The sequence below is a fragment of the Rhinolophus hipposideros genome (assembly GCF_964194185.1).
Source record: "Rhinolophus hipposideros genome assembly, chromosome: 9".
In the NCBI taxonomy this organism is placed as follows: domain Eukaryota; kingdom Metazoa; phylum Chordata; class Mammalia; order Chiroptera; family Rhinolophidae; genus Rhinolophus; species Rhinolophus hipposideros.
In genome coordinates, this window is record NC_138055.1 from 54,569,474 (window position 1) to 54,590,970 (window position 21,497).

The 21,497-nt window shown below is 54.9% G+C and overlaps 1 protein-coding gene across 5 annotated transcripts; it reads right to left on the minus strand.

Moving 5' to 3' along the window:
• Nucleotides 1–683: 683 nt before the first annotated feature.
• Nucleotides 684–21,043, minus strand: ZNF385A (zinc finger protein 385A). Of its 5 annotated transcripts, none has more exons than XM_081060489.1 (8): nt 20,937–21,043; nt 14,268–14,404; nt 6,893–7,003; nt 5,090–5,252; nt 3,003–3,245; nt 2,485–2,654; nt 2,164–2,259; nt 684–2,017 (listed from the first exon to the last, which is right to left on the minus strand). In XM_081060489.1, the coding sequence occupies exons 1-8, from the start codon at nt 20,944–20,946 to the stop codon at nt 1,787–1,789; spliced, it is 1,161 nt and encodes a 386-aa protein (XP_080916615.1). In that variant the 5' UTR covers nt 20,947–21,043; the 3' UTR covers nt 684–1,786. The 5 variants fall into 5 exon arrangements, with proteins under 5 accessions (XP_080916615.1, XP_080916613.1, XP_080916612.1 ...); XM_081060487.1 differs by having other exon boundaries at nt 14,268–14,400; nt 20,937–20,979; XM_081060486.1 differs by having other exon boundaries at nt 20,894–20,969.
• Nucleotides 21,044–21,497: the final 454 nt, after the last annotated feature.

Consider the following 21,497-nt stretch of genomic DNA (forward strand, 5'->3'; position numbering starts at 1 on the left):
CAGATAAGAAAGTATTCTAGCATGTCTGTAAGTAGCACGGTCCCAGTTTTTTGGTCTTGGATACATGAAATCTCAATGAACTGTTAAGAGAGAGACCCAAACCTGCTTGTTTTGCAGGTGGGGAAACAGGTGGAGAGGGGAAGAACTAAGGCAAGGACACTATATGGGGTGGAGCAGAGCCTAGAATTCTGATTCCCAGCCCCTATCCCCACTTCTTCCCATGATTTGCGTGTCGCTGCCGTGGGTTTCCCACCAGAGGCACTAAAGCCTTGATTCTTTCCTTTGTCTGAGACTGGGTCTAGACCTGTCGCCCTAGAATCAGAGACACACTACAGGAGTCTTAGCGTCTCCTTTTCCATGTCCTTGGCGCCGCCTGGTGGAGTCGCGGAGAATTCTCAACATCCTTGGCTGCAATCCGAGACCTGGACTCAGAATGATTCACCAAGGCCAAGTTTACACTGGCGCTGGACGAGTGGGGGTGAGTGGGATGAGGAGCCCCTGGTCGCTTTGCTCAAGCTTCGGATCTTGCCCCTTCCTAACCCCCTCCTTCTTCTGGCCCCCTTTCCTGTGTGCCGGTCCCCCTCACCATACAGATACATTGCTCATATATGATGAGGGAATACATACATGATGGAATTTGCTCCGAAAAAAAGCGTATAAAAAATGAGAGTCTGAGTCTGGGAGACGGAGGGCAACGAATCCAGACTTTATTGTCAGGGAGCGGGAAAAGGGTAAGACGTGGGTGGGGGCCAGGGTTGCTACATCGTCAAGCAGAAAGAGTTGATTGGGAGGGGAAGGCCAGTGGGGGCCGGTCCCCATCCCGGGTTGGTGGCTGGAAGGGCTGACGATACGGAAAACACGGGGGAGGGGGAGGTCACGCCCCCGCCCGAGTTGTACAGTGGTGTCTGGTAGGAGGGGACAGCCATGAGGTCTAGGAGCTGGGATAGGGGAGGCTACAGACTCTGCGAATCCTGCGGAAAGGGGAGGGGCGGGGGCGAGGCTTCTATTGCTTTTTGCTCACAGTTTTGCGGAAGGCGAGGAGGGGGTGGGCTTGGACTGGACACCCCTTGCCCCCCTCGGTACCCCTTGGGCGATGGGTGCTGGTGAAAAGAATGGAATCCGGACTGGGGAGGATGAAGGCGAGGGAAGGGTCTGTAGGGGCATCTACTTGGTCCCACCCAAGTGCCAGAGATGCCCCCAAGTGCTGCCCCTGCGAAGGGCCCGGCTAGACCAGGGGCGGGGGCATGGAGCGGGACGGGCACAGTGAGGTTGCAGGCGGTAAAACCAAAGTGCTTATGAGGGACCAAGGATCCCGCCTGCTCCCCTCCCCCTGTGGAGGATGGGGGTGTTCACGGAAGCGCTTCAGTTTGGGGGTAGGGGGCCGGAGTCCCAGAGTCCGCTTATTGCCAAGAAAATCCATTTCTGTCCCCCCGGACCCCGACCATGGCTTGTGAACCCCGTTTTGTGCTGGGTTTGGGGGGGAAGGGCTGGATGGACATGGCTTTTGGGGGGTGTCTCCAAGGGGGCTCGGGGTGAGACGGCCCCCCCTTTTCTAGGGAGAGAGAAGGGCAGGGGGCGGGGTTCCCTGAGATCTGGGGTATTCCCCCCCTTCTGAAGCCCCCCTCCCCCACTACCCCTCCCCTTTCCTGGAACCCCGTACCTCGGGGTGGGGGGGAAGGAGAGAGATCATTCAGGGAGTGCCGGGAGGAGGGGCGGGCTGGGAGCCCGGAGGCCTGGGTCCCGGCTGGAGGTGGGGGCGTTGAATGGAGGGGGTTCAGGGTTCAGGTCAGTAGGGGGAAAAAAGGATGGGTCCGTGCGCCGTTCGGATGGGCCCGGGGGCCGGGTGGAGCAGGGGGTGGGTGATCGGCGGCCCCTGGAGAAGAGGTGCGGCTGGAGCCGGGCGCAGGGACAGCGGTGAGCCAGCTGCCGCTGCCATCACCGCAGCCACCGCCAGGGGGCTAGGGAGCAGGCCGCCGGCCAGGGACTTGGGCAGCTCCTTGGAGAAAGTCAGCGTGCCCTGCAGCAGGGAGAGGCGCGGGAAGAAAGAGGGAGAAGTCATTCTTTGGCCTTGCAAACCTCACCTCTCCCCGGGCCGGCCCACGTCCCCTTCTCCTCCCCGCTCCGGTCACCCCATCGCCGAATTCTCCAGCGCCCAGGCCTCACCGCCAGTTCCGCAGCGCCCCTAGGCTTCTTGTGACGGCTCAGTAGTGGGTTGGGCTTCCCAGCCACTCCATCTCGGTGCCGCCGGCTGGAAATGTGCTGCAGGAGCCAATAGGTAGGAGGCTATGAGCCACCAGGAAAAGAGCAATTGCCAGGAGGAGGTAGGGCTATGTGGCCGGTAATCAGATCCCAAGCAATAGGTCCCGCCCCTTCTGTGGCACCAAGGGCTGACCCTGAAAGAGAGCCCTCGTCCAAACTCCCGGTTCTCCCTCCCCACTTAGCAGGTGGAACTCCCCAGAATTCCTGGGAAGGGCTTTGACCCACCTGTTTCAGTTGGACCTCCGAGTTGACTTTGACGTTGCAGATCTCACAGTGGAAGGTTCGCTCCTGGGCAGGGGCCTCTGGTTCCCCTGGAGTGGGAGGCCCCAGCCTAGGGTAAGCTTTGATGGGGCCCAGCCCACTTCGGGCCTCCAGAATTGTCTTGTGCTTAGTACCTGGAACCCACAGAGGTCAGGAGATAAGGAGTGGAGGAAAAATTCTCCAAGCCTACTAGGCTTCAAATACCCACATTCCCAATTACAATACGGGAGGGCATCAAGTGTGGGGTTTTCCCACAGGCCGCTTGGGACCCTCCCTGCCAAACACAGGGTGGGTCAGGGGACAGTCAAGGTAAAAGAAGTAAGATGGGGAGGGGGACCGAGGAAGTAAGGGCTAGGGAATGAGGGAGATGATTAGGGAGGGAGATAGGCTGAGGGATCTGAGAAGCCAGGGGAGTTAGGATATAGGGACAGGAGTGGGCTAAGGACAGGGGAGGAGGGTGGGACCAGGAGGGGAGTCCATACCTTTGTTATGCGCCTCAAGCTGGGACAGGGAGTTCACTGCCACCTTGCACAGAGCACAATAAAGCAGCCGCTTGGCCTTTTCCTCCTCTTCCTTGCTACCCCCAGGCAGGGAAGCTGGGGCTGGAGTCCCCCCTTCACCCTTGGTGGCACCCTGGCCAGTCTCCAGAATGCTGGGAGAGGATGGGGAGCCAGGCTGTTTCTCTGGGGATCCTGGGGCTGGACCCAGTCCATTCTCCATGGAAACTGTTGTTGGGGGAGAAACATGGGGGTCACCCCAGATGACTTTTGGAGAAGATTCTTTATGTGGAGGAGACCCACCCCTACTTCCTGGAAGGCAAGAGCCCAGGAGTCCCCACCCTGTGACAACATGCATGCTCTCATGCCCTGGGCCAGAGCCAGATGTGGTCCAGCTGCTGCAGGCTGGGTGTGAGATTGCAATGCCTGGCTCATTCTGTATAAGCTGGGAATGGCTGAGTGGTCCAGCCCCACCGGCCTCCCCTTCAGGGTGAAGCTGGCAGCCAACCTCGCTGGGGGAGAGGCATGGAACAAGGATTCACCCCTCAATGGCCTGCCAGCTGGCCTGGGCTTCCTGCCCAGCCAGCCCCTTCCCAGAGTCCTGCCCAGTCCTCAGGGAGACATGCCAAAGAATTCTAGGAAGCGACAGAGGCAGGGCGAGTGAAGAGAGGTCGGAACAGACAGACACAGACATGGCAAAAGGGAAACAGAAACAGCAGAACCGGAGAGGGAAGAGACAGGGATGCAGGCTGCTCTATAATTCATGGCTCGATTAAAGATGCACAGGCCCTAGGCCCCAGCGCTGGGTTCTGGCCTCCGTGCAGGGGAAACTCTAGTACTCCCATTCTTGCTCCAGCAGCTGATCCAGTATCCGGGTCATGAGGAGGCTGCTGGTGGGGGTGGGGAGCTGGTGGAAGGGGCCCTCCTGACCCCTGCTTGTCTATACTATCCAGACAGCATACTCACATCTCAGTCTGGACAGGACTTCATAGCTTACAAAAGCAGGGCAGGTACCATTATCTCCTTAGAGAGATCTAGGAACTAAATGAGGTTAATATGCATAAAACATCTAGAATGGTGCTATTCAAGAAATGTTATCTACCTTCCACCACCATCATCATCACCATCATCCCATTTGACAAGAGAGGTTATCAAATGAACCGAAGATGATGAGGCTAAGAAGCAGCCAGAGCACAGTTAGAACTCATCTCACCCGCTCACCCGCTCTGTGCCCTGGAGGGATGCAGGGTGTCTGTGTGTGTGTGTGTGTGGTGTGAGAGTAGGGCCTGGTTCCCAAGCTGGGGGTGCAGATGTTTGGTTCACATTCTGGTTAGGGTGGCACAGGAAGGACAGACAAGGATAAAGAGGAAATGAGTGTTGGGTCTCTTCGGAGTTGGCCATGACTGACATATGATGTGGTAATTCCACAATGCGGGTGGCTCATATCTTACTGTCTTGATATTCCTTCTTTCCAGTTTCTGGGCTGGGAGTATGGTTGAAAATGGCCACTAGCCATGAGAGAAAAAGAATTTCAGAGTTGCCTTTTGTAAACCTGGAAGAGACCGCTAAGATTTTAGTCTCATTCCTCTATTTCCCAGGAAAGAAAACTCTGGCCCAGAGAGGTCAAAAGGATCTACCCAAGATCATTCAGAGAGTTAGTTGCCTGGGTTTCCTGGACTCTTCCCTGAGGGGAGCTCCCGTGGGCAGGCCTCAGGCATCCTGACTTTCCTCTGTCACTCTTCCCAAGATGAAGGAGCCTCTCCCTGGATTTGATGGTTTTCTTTTTCTTGAGGAAGTTTGCCAGGTGGCCTCACCCTAGCCCCTCACTGAGTCACTGGGCGGTGGGGAGGACAGACAGGAGGGACTCTGTTGAGAGGAGCTGGGGTGGTGGTGGTGGTGTGACAGGATGGAAATTTTCATGTCTGTGCCTAGCTCCAGGCCTCACCTTGGCTGGGGGTGGGGGTGAGATGGGGGCTGAGGAAGAGAAGAATGAAAGCAGAGGAGAATTCTGGGAAGTGGGGAAGAACAGAAGAGACCAGATCAGTCGAAGAATGTGGAGGAGTCAGACACACCTGGATGGGGGGCTACACCATCCCCATTTGGAGGGGTGCTGCCCGGGGGAGCTGGGTCTCCCGGTTCCCGGATGCCAGGCTCCCTGCCTCGGGTCTTGGCAGCCTCAATGCCTTTGACTCTTCGGGCATGGCGATTACCCTTGTAGTGCGCCTCAGCCTGGCTCTTTAGGGATGGAGAAGAAAATGGAAACTGAGATCACTTTTCATCTGACCCTTCTCCCCACAGAATTCCTTTAGGCCCTGAGGCGGTCTCAGCAGGCTGCAGTGAATCTCTCCCTACACCAGTGAGAGGTAAAGCCGCACACCGAGGAGCCTTGCTTATTCTTGAGGCTCGGAATAGCCTCTCAAGTTTGAGCCACTGGGAACCTGGATCCCTACCTCGCCCAGGCTCCACCCCACTGCCACACCCAGGGAGGGCCTGGTTGCTGATTCAGGCTTCCCAGCTAATCCTGAGGTGAGGGAGAAGGATCCCACACCTCCAGAATCCTAAATGGGAGGGGCCTAGCAATCCAGCAAGTTAGCACCCTCTTAGGCTCTGGTCCTGTGTCCCCTGGCCCCGGGATCCAGGCTTTCCTGCTTGCACCCTCAGTCTGGGAGTCCCAGGAGCTCTGAGGCCTGGGATCTGCACTGACTACTCCCCCCTGGGTTTCATTTTTCCTGAAACTTCTGCAGACACCCTGGAGGACCCTGGCCCCACGCCCAGCTCTGGAGACAGAGACAGCAGCAGAGACAGCTGTCAAAACAGAACTGCTTGGTTGGGGAGGGGAGGGGAAGGAAAAAAGAGGGGAGGGCTGCCTGCTATTGGCCCCCCCGGCCCCACCCTTCCCACTTCTACCCTCCACCAGTGAGTGGAGCCAGGGTTGGGAAATGGGATGCCTATGGCTGAGGTGAAGGGGAGGCCTAAAGCTGGGTTGCTCTTGGCTCCATCCCTCACCATGTGCACCCCCCTGCTAAGAACATACAATCCTAGAACCACAAAGTCACCAGGACAGGAATAGAATAGAAATAAAAGGTGTGGATAGGCAGAAAAAGAAGACTGACAGTCCAAGGATGGCGCGGTGGTGCGCAAAGCCTGGCAGCATGGTGTGTACATGTGTGGACTGGGGAGAAAAACAGAACATTCTTTATTTTCCCCTACTCAGCAGAATGAGGTTCTGCTGTTTTTCTCCGGATGCTCTTGGAAACTGCACCTCACAAAGCCCCCTCTAGACCCAAACAGAAGTCCCAAGGGAGCCTTGGAGGGAAGAAATCTGGGAGGCCAGACACCTAGGTTCTGAGTTTTGTGTGGCTTCTCCCCATGGGAAAGCCCCATGGGAGGAAGTGGGGGCCAGGCCTTATGTGTGACTTGGAGGGAGGAGGAAGCCAGGGGGTTAGAGGGAAGTGGGGGGGCCAGGGGAGGAGTTTAGCAGAGGCCAAGTAGGGCACAGGCTCTGGAGGGGACCCAATGACCTAACTCAGCCCGGCACCCAAGGACCAATAGGCCAGAGGCCACACTCCCACCCAGACACTTATGGCCACCTATGTTCCAAGAAGTTCTGAGCCAGGGGTGCTGAGTCCCAAGGGAGGGAGGGATCATCCTTAGTGGACTGGACTACCTCATGTGGAAACACACAGCCATCTCTTATGCTTCTCAAGTGCCTTCTAGTATCCCCTGCCCCTCCTGTGGTACCCTATTCCCTGCTCTCCCCGAGATCCCCCGAATCCCTGCCTCTCCCCCAGAGTTCCCAGCCTCTGTCCTCTCCCAAGACACCCCTGGCTGCCCTTGCTCCACTCACTGGGTGGGAGAGTGGCTGGGCTTCTTACCTGAGAATTGAAGCGGATCTGACAGACATTACAGGAAATGATGGGCCGCTTGGTCTTGAGCAAGGGTCCCCCAAAAGTGTGAGAGAGCACAGCCTTCTGCACAGGGTCCATCTGTGGAGGCAGGCTGGGGTGAGCCCGGAGCCCCAGCATAAACTCATGTCCATCATCCCCCCAGTGGCAGCAGCTGGGTTGAACGAAACTCCCCAGAGCCTCTTCCCTGTCCCTCACTCGGAGCCTGTCATCCCTCATTCCCCCGCAGCCCAATCTTCACAGCACTACAATGGACCTGAGGGATTGGCTGGCCCAGCGCTCCCATTTGACAAAAAGTAGAAGTGGTTTGCCTAAGGTCACACCATGAGTTCACAGCAGAGCTGGAACTTGAACCTCTCGGTTTATCATACCACGGAGATCCAACTGTCACCTTGACCTGTCTCCTACAGCCAGGCTGATCTTCCTGAGGCCCACTGACAGGAAGTCTCAAAGCACCCCACATCCTAGAGCCTTCAGCTAAGGCCTTTTTTATCCTCCCCTCTTGAGCAAGACTGTCCACTATGCCAAACTTCTGGTCCCAGGAGACCTATTTCCCACTTTCCCATCTTTGGGCCCAAGGTTACCTTCACACACTCATTCCTTGGACCTCTGTAAGGCAATAGCTTCTAGAGGAAGTAAAAGCACTCAGGAGAGAGTAGGTGGCTCTAGCAAATGATGGGGCATAAGTGGGGGAACCTAAGAAGCTGGGCTGGCTGGAGGCAGCCTAGAGATCTTCTGAACTCTTATCTCCCAGATCATAGGGCTTCTGACCCAGAGCTCCCAGGGGCAGGGCTATGGGGCTTGGTGGGATTAGGAATAGTCTCTGCCCCCACCCTAGGTCAGCAGATAGCTTTGCATTCTCTTGCCAAGAGTTCACACAAGGAAGGGAGAGGATGGGAGTTTCTGTCGGAGGCCTTCTGCTGTCAGGGGATGAAGCCAGGGGCCTAGAAGCATAAGCACTGCCTCACTGTGCAGTCCTCCTCCCTTCTGGCCCCGAAGGCAGTCAGGGAGAGGCAAGACTGGAATGCAGCTAAGGCTGAACAGGGTTGCACGCGCCTCTTGGACCTCTCATAAAAATGGAACCAAATTAGAGCTGAAACCTTATCTTCTAGGTAGAAGGATCAAGTAAAAACATAGTTGTCGGGAACTTGGGGGTCCTTAGCTCCTCAGCGGAGTCCCCCCTGTGCCCAGGACTTCATGGTTCCCAGTGAGACACTGGTGAGAGACAGGAACATGAACCAGGGGGAGGAGGGTGGTTCAAGTCTGGAAAAACCACACAGCCTGGTGCCCCTCTGCTCTCCCCAGTAGTCTCACTGGCTGGTCGGGGGTAATGTCAGGAAAGAAGCTTTAGCATCCCTGTGAAAGGGGCTGCCCCATTTGGTTGTGGCAGAGGCAGGAACCATGACCAGGTCCACATAACTGGTCTGACTGACAAGTGTCAATGTCTTGCCCTGTCCTTGCCTGGAAGCAGCCCCTCTCAGGGGCTCGCTTTTCACCTTCTGGAAGTCTAGGACTATTCAAAGAAAAGCCAAACAGGGGAAGAAACGGGTGTGTCTGCGTGTGTCGGCAGGCTGTGATCAATCTCTGCATGGGGGGGGTGTGAAGGAGTGTCATGGGCTGTGTGTCGGGGGTTCTGCCGACACTGAAGGGTCAGGTTGTGTAATCTTCAGCTGTGTGTTTTCTTGTGTGAATGTATGATGTGTTTGGCAGAAAGAAAAACAGACCAAGTTGGAGACAGGCTTTAATCAGAAAAAGGAGATAGATGACTGTTCTCAGCTCCTAGTCTCCAGGTAGCAGTCCTTCCTATCCAGAGACCCCCAACTCTGTCCCACGGTTCTCCTCAGCCCCTGGGCTTCCTCACATGCTGGGTGGGGAATGGAATTCAGCCCAAACAGAAACCCAATCTGGGCCAGGAAACTTAAGTAGATTCAGACAGTAGGGAGACAAGAGTGGGATGAAGGGGGGAGACAGAGGCCCTTGGTTCTGTCTGTGTCCCACCCCATCACCCCATCTGCTCCCCCGAGTGGCTGAGGACCCAGTGCCCCGAGGACGGCCTGTGGGCTGACCATCCCAACATCCGCCCCCTGAGAATGGTCCTTATTCCACTTGAGTCCTTTCTCCAGAGTTAGAACCTTTTCTCTTGTACAACCAACCCCCTCCTCAGGTTTAAGTCCATAAATACCAACCGGGGGTGGGAGTGGGCAGGGAAGAGGGAAGCAACCCAGTCAGGTTGGTCCTTGCCACCCTCTGCTCCAGGAACTGAGGAAACACCAGGCCGAAGATGAGGGCTCCTGGGCCCAATCCCTGCGCAGGTGGAATGTGAGCCACTGAAGTGCTGCTTCAGGCCAAGGTCAAGAGGCCCTGGTGACCTAGATGAGGGCTCTCTGGGGAGGGGAGGAGGCCAGCATCTCCCAGAGCCCATTCCACTCCAGAGCCCCTTCCCTAGGAGTTTGGCCTAGACACTGCCTGGAAAAGTCCACAAAACGATCCCCTCCCACCTGCCCTCCAACAGCAGACAGGAAGGGGAATTGCTCCCTGAAGCTGGGGCAAAATGAATTAGGAAGGGCAAGGGGGAGGGGAGGGGGGAAACCAGATCAGGAACAGGAGGGGGGGCTATGATTATATTTCCTTCCATTGCCCTTTATCTGATGGCACCTGCTGCCCCTTGTTTGACCACCCCATTTCCCCATCCCCCCAAATAAAGGTGAAGTGGGAAAGGGGTGGAATCTTCAGGATGGGAAGACCTGAAAGATAGGATGGATAGAAATAGGAAAGAGAGGGAGCAAGGGGTGTCCAAAGAGCAGGTGGAAGCTGGTGGGGGAGGGACACTGGGAAGGAGAGTGGCTGGGACGGGGTCAAGGCTGGTTAAGAGGGATCTGAGCGGCTCGGTAATTGGAGGGTAGGTGTAGGACCTGACTGGAAGCCTGAAGACTTGGGGGACTCCAAGGATCTGAGAAGCAGAGACCGGGGTACCCAGTATAGTAGCAGCAGTCTGGGGGCGCCAGTTGGGATCCAGAGATTGGTTGGGGCCGTGCCGGTTGTGGGGGATGGGCCGGGTAACCCGAAGACAAGACGAAGGGAGAGGTAGCTAGCCCCGCAGGGGCGGGCGGAGATGGAGTGGGGGTGGGGGGCGCTGCGGCAGCGGCGGGAGCCAGGGAGAGAGGAGGGGCCGGGTGGCTTACCCTGCGGGACCCGGGGGGCCGCGGCTCCATGGCCCGGGTGGCGGTCCCGGGCGGGGGACCCTAGCCTGGCCGGGCCGGGCAGGCCAGGGACGCGGCTCTTGTTGCCCGGGTGGCTTGGGGCTGTGCGGCCCGGCCAGCCCGGAGAAGGGGAGGCGGCACCGGCCGGGACCGGACCCGCCCCGGAGGCGGGGCCGAGGGCGGGCAGAGGGAGGGGGCGGGGATAGAGAGTCTAAGAGGGGATGAAGTGGGCTAGGGAGAAAAGAGGAAAGGAGGGGATGTCCATGTCCAGGCACTCATTCCAGGGAAGACCTAATCCTGGCGAGGGGCCACCTCGGCCTGGTGATGGGGCATTGACCAGATGACTTCAGTTCTCCTTCACTAGGAACCCTTGCTGGGTCTAGTGTCCCCACCTATACTATGGACGACCCTGTTTCTCTACATTTCAGGGGCAACCCTGTTTCTCTACATCGGACATTTCTCCTTTCTTTCATCCCTTCCTCCCTGACCCTCTGTGCTCTACTGACAGCCTCTCTTCCTAGTCACCAGACCATCATTCCCCTGCTTCTTCTGGACACGGGCCCTTTGACCTGTCACTTCCTCCACTAGGGATGGGAAACCGAGCCCAGGTACGCAGGTGTCAGGCACTGCTCTTTTAGTGATTCCTCTGAACGTTTGGAGCCTAGGGTAGAACCGACCTCAGACTGGGGACATCGTTCCAACCATCCCCACCTCCTCCTCTCGCCCGCCACCTGCTGGAGAAGCGGCTCCCTAAGAATTTATGCTCGTGCACTTGCTGCCCTCTGGCGGTCCAATGGGGGCAGCACTGGGGCACGAGAGGCAGGAGGGCAGAGCAGCCCTCTCTCTCATCCTCTCTAGACCCGTCCTAAGATTCCCTGTCTCCTCTCTGGACCTCATCCCCTCCCATTCCATCTAGGGCAGAGAGGTAAGTGAAGCAGGGGCCTGGATATAGAGAGAGGCTGTCTTTGGGAGACAGTGAGGCATGTCCAAGGGCAGAAGGACACATAATGCAGGGAGGGGTGTAAGGGGTAGGAACTGCCCAATTAGGAGAGAGATCTGGAGGCGTTAGTGCAGGGAGGGAGAGACTATGCCATAAATAATACCACCACCACCACCTAATGTTGGTTGAGCCCTTGGAATGTGCCAGCCTCTGTACTGAACTCTTTGCATGGATTATCTAATTTAATCTTCAAACCACTATTCGAAGTACTATTATTATCTTCATTTTATAGATGAGAGAACTGAGGTTAAATAATTTGCCCAAGGTCATAAGCTAGGAAGTGGCTGAACTGGGATTTGAATTTAAATCTGGGCAGCCTGACTCCAAAGCCATGTTCTTAACTGCTGCACAGTACTGCCAAAGGCCTGTCTGCAGCTTTTCTGCAGTCCTCTTTCCCCTGCAGAATTTGACACTATTGATGCAGCCCGCCACACTCTCGCTTGGCTTCTCCAACTCCACAGGAACCGGGTTCTGTCCCCTCTCCTCCCCCTCCTTTGCTGCAGTTTCCTCCCGGGTCCCCATCGTCTAATTCTGCTTATTCCCCAAGGCTGAGGCCTTGGCCATACTACCTTTCTCTCTCTCATCCACCCTTAAGTTAAAATAATAGCAATAACATAAATAATCATAACAACTAACACTGATTGAACATTTTACTTTGTGCTAGGCAGTATGATTTTGCAATATGATTCTCACAACTTTGTGAGTTGGTACTATTACTATCTTATTTAACAACTGGTAAAATTGAGGTTCAGAGTGATTAAGTAAGTCGCCTAAGGTCACACAGCCAGTACTTTTAGGAGGTCAGTTCCTATCCTGACAGATGCCAAAGTTGGTGCTGCTCAACACGCTGCTGCACTCTCCAAGCTTATCCACACTCATGGCTTTAGATAGCTCCTCTTCACTAGAAGCAGTGGAGCCATGAACCTTGGGGGAGTCAGGAACCCTGGATTATCCCTGTGAGGACAAAGTAGCTTTGTGACCTTGGGCAAATCAGTTAACTTCTCTGGGTCATGGTTTCCTTATCTATAAAATGGGGGAAATGATGGGAGACCAAAGGGTAAATGTAAATCAGTTATTTACATGGGAGCAAAGTAGTCCCAGCACCTTCTGTTCCAGTTACACTCAATCAATTGCACTTTCTCAAGTGCTCTTTCCTACCTCTTGTTCATGCTATTTGCTTCAGTCTGGAATGTTCTCTAAGGCTCCTTTTAGAATGCTGCTACTAATTCTTCAAAGCCCAAATCATGTCGTCTGTGGCAGGTTCAACCCCTTTTTCCTCTCCTCTCTCTCTTGCCATCGGGACCACCACATCCAGCAAGTCTTTCTTGACACCCTCTGGGACTCCCATACAAGCTAAATGCCTCTGACACATCTCTTCTCACACTATAGGGTAATTGTGAACTTGTTATGTTTCCTACTAAACCGTGAACTCCCCAAAGGCATGGACTGAGTCTTGGGTCCTTGACACCAGGTACAATGCATGGCACATAGTAGGTGCTCAAAATATATATATTTTTTGTTCACTTCAATCATTGTTAGTGTCTCTGTCACAATTTTATTAACTCTTCCTCTACTTTGCTTTGCAGATCACTGCATACGTATATATATTTCTCCCTTGAATATAAGCTCCTTCAAGATTGGACTAGATCGTATTCACCCTCATGTCTCCATCGGATCTAGAACAGTGCCTTGCTTATAGTCAGTACTCAATTTTCTCACCTGTAAAACCAGGGGAAAATCACAGCTACCTCATAGGGTTGCTGTAAAGATTGAAGTATGAAAATCACTTTGTAAACTTCAAAGTGAAATGCAAATGTTGGTTTGGATTCTTTGGGAGGGATTCGGAGGAAGCAGCTATGGTATGAAGAGAACCCTATTTGGAGTCAGAGACTATGGGTTCAAATCATAGCTTAGGCACAGGCTGTGTCCACTTAGATAAATTACTCAAACTTTCTGAGCCTTAGCTCCTGTCTTCCCATTTATCAAGCAGGAATAATAATGTTGACCTTTTTGGGTTGTGGTGAAGATTACATGAGCTCATGCATAGAAACATCTACTGCAGCGCCTGGCGCATAGTTGATGCTCAGTACATGTTTGTAGCTGAATATGGTTCGATGGAGTTATGAGTCGAATAAGGCTGACTTCCTCCAAGCCTTTAGCTCCAGCCCAGTCTCCAGGCCCCAAATTCCAACTTCTGTTAGACATACTTGGCTCAATATCCCAGTGGTACATCAACTCACCACGTCCTACAGGGAGTTCAGCAGCTTCACCCCAGGTCAGCTTCCTCCTCCAGCCCTCTGCCCCGTCAAGGTGACTTTTTCCTCCCAATCACAGAGGCCTGAAGCCTGAAGTCTTTCTTGACTCATCCTCTCTCTTCTCCCCAACCCCCAAACATGAGCTGGTCTCCAGGGTCTGTCAATATTTCCTTGGAAACACCTCACCCATCTTCCTTCCTCTCCATTCACACTGCCACTGTCACCACCACTGGCCCAGTCTGGCACCCAGGCTTCCCTGTAGGCCCACATGATTGGAACAGCCTTTTAATTGGCTACCCTCCTCCAGCCTCTGCTCCCTTCCATCCAGCTGCCCCACTCACCTTCATCGAACACTGCTTTTACCAAGTTGCTCTTCTGCTCAAGAATGGATAATAGCTCTCCATTTCATATTGTATTAAGTCTAGACAACTTTACCAGCCCTCCAAGCCCTACCCCACTGACCCTACCCACCCAACTGTGAACGGCAGAGAGCTGGAACTTACAAACAGGCATGCTTACACCCCTGCTTATGCCCTCTTTCTTGCTATCACTATATTTCTGGATATCCTATCATCCCTCCCCCCTCCCTGTACTCACTATCACCAATTTAGGTCTGGTTGCTTCTTTAGATGGTAGACTAGATGAGATGATTCATAGAAAACACCTAGCAGTGTCTAGCCCATAGCAAGACCTCAGCAAATATTAGCTATTATTGTTATTGTTGTCCACAGTACACCAGATCGCCAACAATACTTGTAATTGACTAGAAGTAAGGGAGATGGGTTTCTAAGATGAGATAAGGAATTAGATACAAGGAGAAGAGGGCAAGGATGGGCCTGAGAAAGAGCTGGGGTCACAGAAGGGTGGGGAAGATGCAGGCTGCTACTCACAGTGCTGTAGTTGCTGAAGAGGCCCAGGGTGGGGGCCGGCTCCAGTGGGAAAGGCAGGATTTGCTTGAGGTCCAGTGGGGGCTGCATGATTGGGGGCTGCCGTAGCAGAGGGAGGGGCCCTGCCCGGCTCAGGCTGCCTGAAAGGCAGAGAAAACATGATGTGGGGCAGGAAAATTGAAGTTCAGGAGCACCACCCAAGCCCATCAGTCCTACTCCCCAGCTGGGGCCCCCACATTCAGAAGCGTGACTCCTCCTTCCCTCCCCAACGCCCCAAGCACACACACTTCCCCTGCTTATTGGCTCCGGAGCAATGGAGCACGGAGCCCTGTGGGTCTGGGGGAGGGTGCAGGCCAGTCCTTCCCTTCTGGGTGGTTTTCACTTCCCCTTTCTCCAGCCTCCCTCCAGTAAGACCTTTAGGCATTTTACAGACCTAGGAAGAGCACAGACCTCTGCAGGCCAACAGCAGTACTTGGGAACGCTGAGTCCCTGGCCACTCCCTTCTTTTGGTTTTGCTTCCCGCCCAGGCAATCCCAATAGCTAGGTTTCACCCCAGGGAGAACAGAGTCAGGTGGGTGATTAATCCCACTGACCAGAGGGGAATACTGAGGCCTAGATTTGGAGGAGGGCTACTGAATCTTTCAGGCTCCCCAAAGAGTTTTGATTTTGTCCCAATCATAATTCTTAATCAACTGTTCTTAATCCACATCTCTGGGTGTGGGTAGTAGGTGAGCGGCGTTCGCTCTGGGAGGTGGACTGCCTGAGGCCTTTATCAAGGCCCCTTCTCCCAACCTTCCTGTCTCCCCCATGCTCCTTTCTATAACAGGGAGTGTTGAGCTCCAGCTCAGCAGGAGGAACCAGGACCGGGCCTCTGGGAGGGGAATGCCTGGGTCTGACCCAAAGGGGAAATGAAAGTCCAGGCCAGCCACGCCACTATCCCCTCCCAACCTTCTTCTCCTCCCCGCAGAGTCACAGGAGGAACCCCACCAGGCTCCAAAGGTGGCCCAAAGGCTCTCAGGACCCCTCTGGGCTTCGGTTGGCCCAACTCCCTTCTGTGACCTCCCTGTCCACCACTCGGGGAACTCTGGCTGCCCTCCACTGCTCCAAGCTCCTGCCAGCAACAGGGGTTCCCAGGAACAAAGGCAAACCCAGGAGCCTGCAAGCTTGGCCCTGTCCTCCTTTGACCTTACTGGGGCAGAGGGCCCCCCAGATCCTTTCCTGCTCCCTCCATAGAGACTGCCCCTTTTCATACCTTTAGTTTCTGGTGCCTGCTGCCCCCAGGCAGTGGCCTGGCCCTGGCCCCCCAGGGGCCTGGGCCTGACAGCGTCCCCTTCTCTTGGTTCTGCCCCCTGCCCCCTCCCTTGCTAGCACCCCCCCAGTCCAGTCAGTAGAATCAGCCAATCAGAGTCCTTCAAAAGTGGGGCAGAGGGGAGGGCGGGGGAACAGGGATTAGGGGAATCAGAGGCTAGAGGGAGGGGGTGGGGAGGGCTCAGGCACAGCTGGGGGCAGGGAGCTGGTCCAGAAAGGTCTGGAGGGGTATCTCTCTTCCACTCACTGCTAGGACTGGGTGGTCAGCGTGCCTGAGGTGGGGTGGGGAGGTGGGGGGGTGGGGAGGGGGGTGGGGGGTATCAAGGGTGCGGAGAGATTGGGCTCCAGATATCAAAGGGTTGAAGGAAAGGCAGGATGCTTGGCTTGGCCCTTGGGCATCTGAGGGTCTGTATACCCTGTGTCCATTCCCTCAGAGCTGGGATGGGGTAGGGGGAGAGGAGGGAGAAAAGGAGGGGGAGGGGGGAGAGAGAGAAAGAGAAAGAGAGAGAGAGAGAGAGAGAGAGAGAGAGAGAGAGAGAAACAGACAGACAAGCGTGAATGAGAGAGAATGTGAAAGACTGACAGAAGCAGGAATAAGTGACTGAAAAGGGGACATAGACACAGAGAGAAAAGGATAGAGAACAATGGAGAGATGGAAGAGAGTGAAATGAAAGGAAAAAAACAGATACTGCCGAAAAGCTGGACACAGAACAGGAGACTAGGGTAGAAAGACCAAATGACAGAACAGAGAGAGCAAGGCAGGGAGAGACCAGAGAGGGACTGACAGACGGATGGGGCAGTTCGACCATCATCCCTTCCTGGTCTGTCCCCTCATGGCTTCTCCTGTCTGTGCCCCACCCCCCTCCTGCCTGGCACACAAGACCAGGGCAGCCTTAATGAGCCCCGGGTGGCATCAGGAATGGTGAGAGAAACCTGAGCGCTCCCAGAGTCCCCGGCACCCAGCAGCCACCTTTAGCAGCTGGTTTGGGGCTGGCACTTGCTCCGCCCCAGAGCGCCAGAGAACTCAGTTCCTTGACCCTTTCTGGGGCTCTAGATTATCTAGGCCCCCCCGTCTCTCAAACACCCACCTCAGAGGAGAGAACCAAGTTCCAGAAAAGGCAATGTATTGAGGAGCTGGTACGTGCCAGGTAATGAATTCTGAATATTATCACATTTAACCTCTGAGGTAGTGCCGATTCTATGGGGTGGCTAACATTATTTTTTCTATTTGACATGTGAGGAGACTGAGGTTCAGAGAAGTTGAATAACTTGACTGATGTCACACAGCTTATAAGTATCAGAGCTGGGATTTAAATCAAGATCTGTTACACTCTGTAGCAAATTCTTTCTCCCCTGCATAAACCCAAAGGGCTCTAGTCTAACTGTGAAGCAGAGATCTGAGCGCAGGCTTCCATCTTGTTCCAGGATCGGAAAGGAAGAGCAAGTTTCATGCATTTCCTGGGACTGGAGGAAAACAGGGAGCAGTCACTTAGTTTCGACTGGCAGCAGCTCATCTTTTCCACTGATGTGAGCCCTGGAAGGATGGGGGGAGGGCAGAGGGAGGGAAGAGGAAGTGGGAGGAAGGGGTGAAATGAGGATGAAGTAAGGGAAGCTAGGTGGGCAACTGGAGATTCACTTGTTTCCTCAGATTCCTGGGTCCATTCCACTTTGAGAGCTCAGGTGGGGAGAGGGGCAGATAGCAGCTTATAGGATGAGCGAGCAGAAGCAGGGCTCTTGGTTTCGGGTAGCCCGAGCCTCAGTTACCTACCTACCCCTTTCTGAGAATAGTAATAGTTGCCACTTTTTGAGGGCTTACTATATTCCAGGCACTTTACATCGTCTCAATGTGAACGGCACCACTGCTCACTAGCTGGGTGACTACTACTTAGTTTCTCGGACTCTCAGTCTCATTTGTCATTTGTCAAATGAGAACAACAGTACCTGCCTCATGGAGTTGTTGAGAGGATTGAACGAATCCATGTACAGTGCTGGCACGCCAAAGGGAGCTCAATAAATGTTTGCTAAATAAATTAATCTTCATTTTATAGGTGATGACAATCAACTCAGAGAAGGAGAGTTACTTGACTAAGATCACACAGCTAGTGAGGGATTTGAACCTGTCTGTCTGGCTCCAGAGACAGGGCTTTCAAGCACTACACATTTCTGGGTAGACTAACAATGAGAGGGGGAAAAGGAGGACTATAGTAAGGTCTGGGAAAGCAGGAAATGAGGTAGGAAATCCAGAGCTTCTGACATTTGGCTAGGTGAGGGCTTCAGGTGGGTTTGGAGGAGGGGGTGGAGAGCAAACTGGAGTGCATGAGTGCAAGTGCCTCACACGTTTGTCAGGCAGAGCAGGGAGGAGCTGGGGCCTGGCTGGGGCAGGCCACTCCAGAGGGTAGGTAGCTCATTAGAGTAATTACTTTCAACAGATAGAGCCCCACCCAGCTCTGTGGGGAGCTGCCAAATCCTTTATTAAAGACAGTTCCCAATGAACTTTAGAGGGGTGAACTCAGACCCTTGGTTGGATGTCCGTCTGTCCATTTCTGTACCCCACTGAGCCCTAGGCACTTTGATCCTGCTCAGGTTTCCCCTCCAGCACCAGGCCACAGCTGACTCCTTTCATCCCACTTTTCCTTCCTCTCTTTCCCAGAAATTCTGGCCTGGTCAGAGTCTCAGCCTCTTGGCTATTTTAGGTTGGGTCTGGGGCTTCAAGCCCTTGTGATAAAGAATGGGAGTGTCTGCTGTGAGCTGGCTCAGGGAGTGGCCCAGTCTGGGTAGGAACAGGAGCCACGAAAGATGTTAGGGTAGGGCTGTGAGTTAGTGTTGATCTGGAGAATGGGCCAGCATGAAATTCAGATTAGAGAGAGGCATCAGGATTAGGGTTACAAGTTGTGTTAGAGCCCACGGTGGTGAAAAGCACGGAGATCAGACCCGGGTTAAAATGGGAATTAGACTCTGGGGCCAAGGGAGAAATTGGATTGGAATCGGGACTGGAATCTCATCTCTAATCCATCTCTTTTTACCTTCAGGCCTTTTGGCCTCTTCTCCCTCTCAAGAAATGACCAATATTGGGGGTTGAGGAGACAGCCTTGAATCAACCCCTGGGTCTTGCCTTCTTGACCAAATTCCATGTAAATGTCCCCTTCTGCCTTAATTTCCCCCATCTTGGCAAGAGGCAGTCTGAGGGCTGGAAAGGCTTTGAAGTCAAAGATGAAAGCAAGCAGGGGGTGATTAGGAACAACTACTCAAAACATCATTCCTAACAACCCCTGGGGGTAGATGTGGGTGGGGACAGGGCCAAAGGGAGGAGGTGGCCAGGAAGGGAAGGGAGGAAAAACTCCTGGGACATCTTCACAATCTGACAGAAAAGGGCTCTCCCCCTTTACCACCCTTGGGGCCCAGTTGGAGAGGACAGTAAGAAAGACCTGGTCCAGGGAATCTGAGCCCAGAACCACCACCCTTAAACCTGTGCCCACAGTCTAGTTCTTGAGCAGACAGGTTGGGCCTCACCTGCTGGGCAGGGCCATTATGCACATGGGACTCAATAGAGCTCAGCTCTAATAACCTGAAAACCTTAGTATGGGCCCTGAGGGTGGGGTCTAAACCCAGGCTGGCAGTTTCCTCTGTCTCTCCTTTCCTCAAAGGCTTCCTGCCCTCTGTGGGCTGGGTACAGGAGGGAGTTAATTACAGTGTTCTCCAGGGAGATATGGTGAGGGTCCCGTTGATGGATCCAGGCATTCTTCCTGCGGTGGGATGTTTGTCGGGCTGGAGCAGGTCCCTAGGCTCCTCTTTAGGGCCTGCTGAGCAGGGGTCATGAGGCTCCTACTGGCCTATTCTGGACAAGCATGAGGCTGCCTCTGGGGCCCGGAGCGAGGATGGGGCCTGCGCCCAGGGTGGGGCCAGCAAATAGGGATTGCACAGGTTGGAGGAATGTGGAGCCTGTGCTCCAGGGACCTGGTCCAAGGTGTGTTGGTGAGGGTCACTCTAGGGTAGACTTTGTAGATGGGTGAGAGTCTCTTCCCTGCTAGAGATACCCTTGAGAAGGAGGCAGGCAAAGGCAGGCAACCAGTCAGTCATGCCTCCCTTCCCTCATTCATTTAGAAGATATGATGGAGTGCCGGGGGGAAGGTCAGATGTAAAGTGATGAGAATGAGGAAATACAGGAGGGGATGAGAAAAAGATGGAGGAAGGCTCGAAGACGGGAGAAAGACAGTTCGTGGAAAGTCAGCAGGGGTCAAATGAAAGAAGCAAAGCAAAAGAGCCAAAGAGGCAAACAGCAGAGGGCTGAGGCAGGAAAGAGCCAGGCAAGCCCTGGGGCACCAGCATGGAGCCAGGTGTCCCTGGGGGGCGGGGAGACCACAGGTGTCTGAGCCTGGTTGGGCGGGGGCTCCCAACATAAACAGGGCCCAGGAACCAACCTAGCCAGGGTAGAGTTCAGAGGTCAGAGGACAGAACAGGCCTGCGGACTATTTGGAGGTAGGAGCCTGGAGCCCAGCTGATGAGGAGTCCAGCACACAGCTCATCTGTCCCTCTCCTCCCCCACCCTGGGGCTCCCATCCGATGTAGGTCATGAGGATGGGGTGGCTGTGGCTGAAGGGCTGTCAGAGCCCTGCGGGAGTTCCCTTCCCCCTTCCTCCTCTGGTGCCCCCCACCCAAGGCAGGGGTGGGGATGAGGGTGGGGATGGGGGTGGGGAAAGAAGGAAGAAGAAGGAAGCCGGGAAGGGCCCAGGCAGCCAGAGCAGGGAGAGAGAGGGGCAGGTCCCGGCGTGTTTGGGCAGGATGGCTGCGGAGACAGGATCCGAACCGCAGGGGCCCTGGGATGGACAGTTTTCCACCCTTTCTTCTCCCCAGCCCCCTTATCTCCAGCATTCAGGTTCCCACCTCCCACCACACACACCTCTAAGCTACACCCACCATCTTCTCCCCCGGCCCGCCCCCCACTTCCTCCTTTCCCTCTTATCCTGGACCCAGAAGGATGTCAGAGAGTCAGAGCTAAGGGTGGGGGAAGGAGCTGGGGGTGGGGGGGAGACGGGTCAGAACCTTTCCCTCAACTCCACCAGGCCAGGACCAGACCCCTCCCCCAGCCTCTCGTAGACTGTCATATAATATTCATGAGTCTCATGAATACGCAATGTCCTCATTATGGGGCGGGGGTCTCACTGGGCTCTGCCTGCCCCTCTACCACTCCCTAGATTACCGGGAGGAGCTGCAGCTTGGGGAAGAGGGGACCCCAAATGTGGAGCCAGATGAAGGGGGAGGGGAAACCGGTCGCTGACGGGCGGCAGCAGTCACCGCGGTGCCAGGAGGTTGGGGGTGGTTACCTATTGAGGGACCCTGGAGCCTGGGGTCGTAGAACCCACTCACCGAGGATCATGTTGGGGACCCAGGAGCCCAGGGTTCCGCGTCGCTCTGTCCCGGGGGCCGTTCTGGTCGGGCTGGGGGTACGGGGGGAGGAGTCGGGGGTGGAGCAGAGGCCGGCCTAGGCGGAGCGGGGGCGGAGCCCGCAGCAGGTGAAGGCGGGAGGAGGGGGGACCCGGGCACCCGGGGCTGGTTCCGTAAGGGGGCGTCCTGGCGACTCCTCGTCACCTCCAGCTTTCTCTTCTACTTGATGTCCCTGGATCTCCTGGATTTACGCTGTCCTTCCTGCCAGGGCTGGGAAACAAGACATCTAGAAAACGGTGCGAGGTGATGGAGGAAGCTGGAAACTGAGATGCTGGGGTTCCTGGGAAGGGCTGAGTCTGAGGGCGGGAAGTCTGGTCATGGGCTGATGTGGGGTGGGGGAGGCCTAAGTACTCTGGGGAGCAATGGGGCCTGGGTTCTCTCCAAAGTGATGGGCTGAGTGAGAGCCAGGGTGGGGGTGGTGCACGCAGAAAACGTTTGCGTTCTAGTTTGTTTCTCTCATTTTGGAGCGGGATGCCTGGGGGC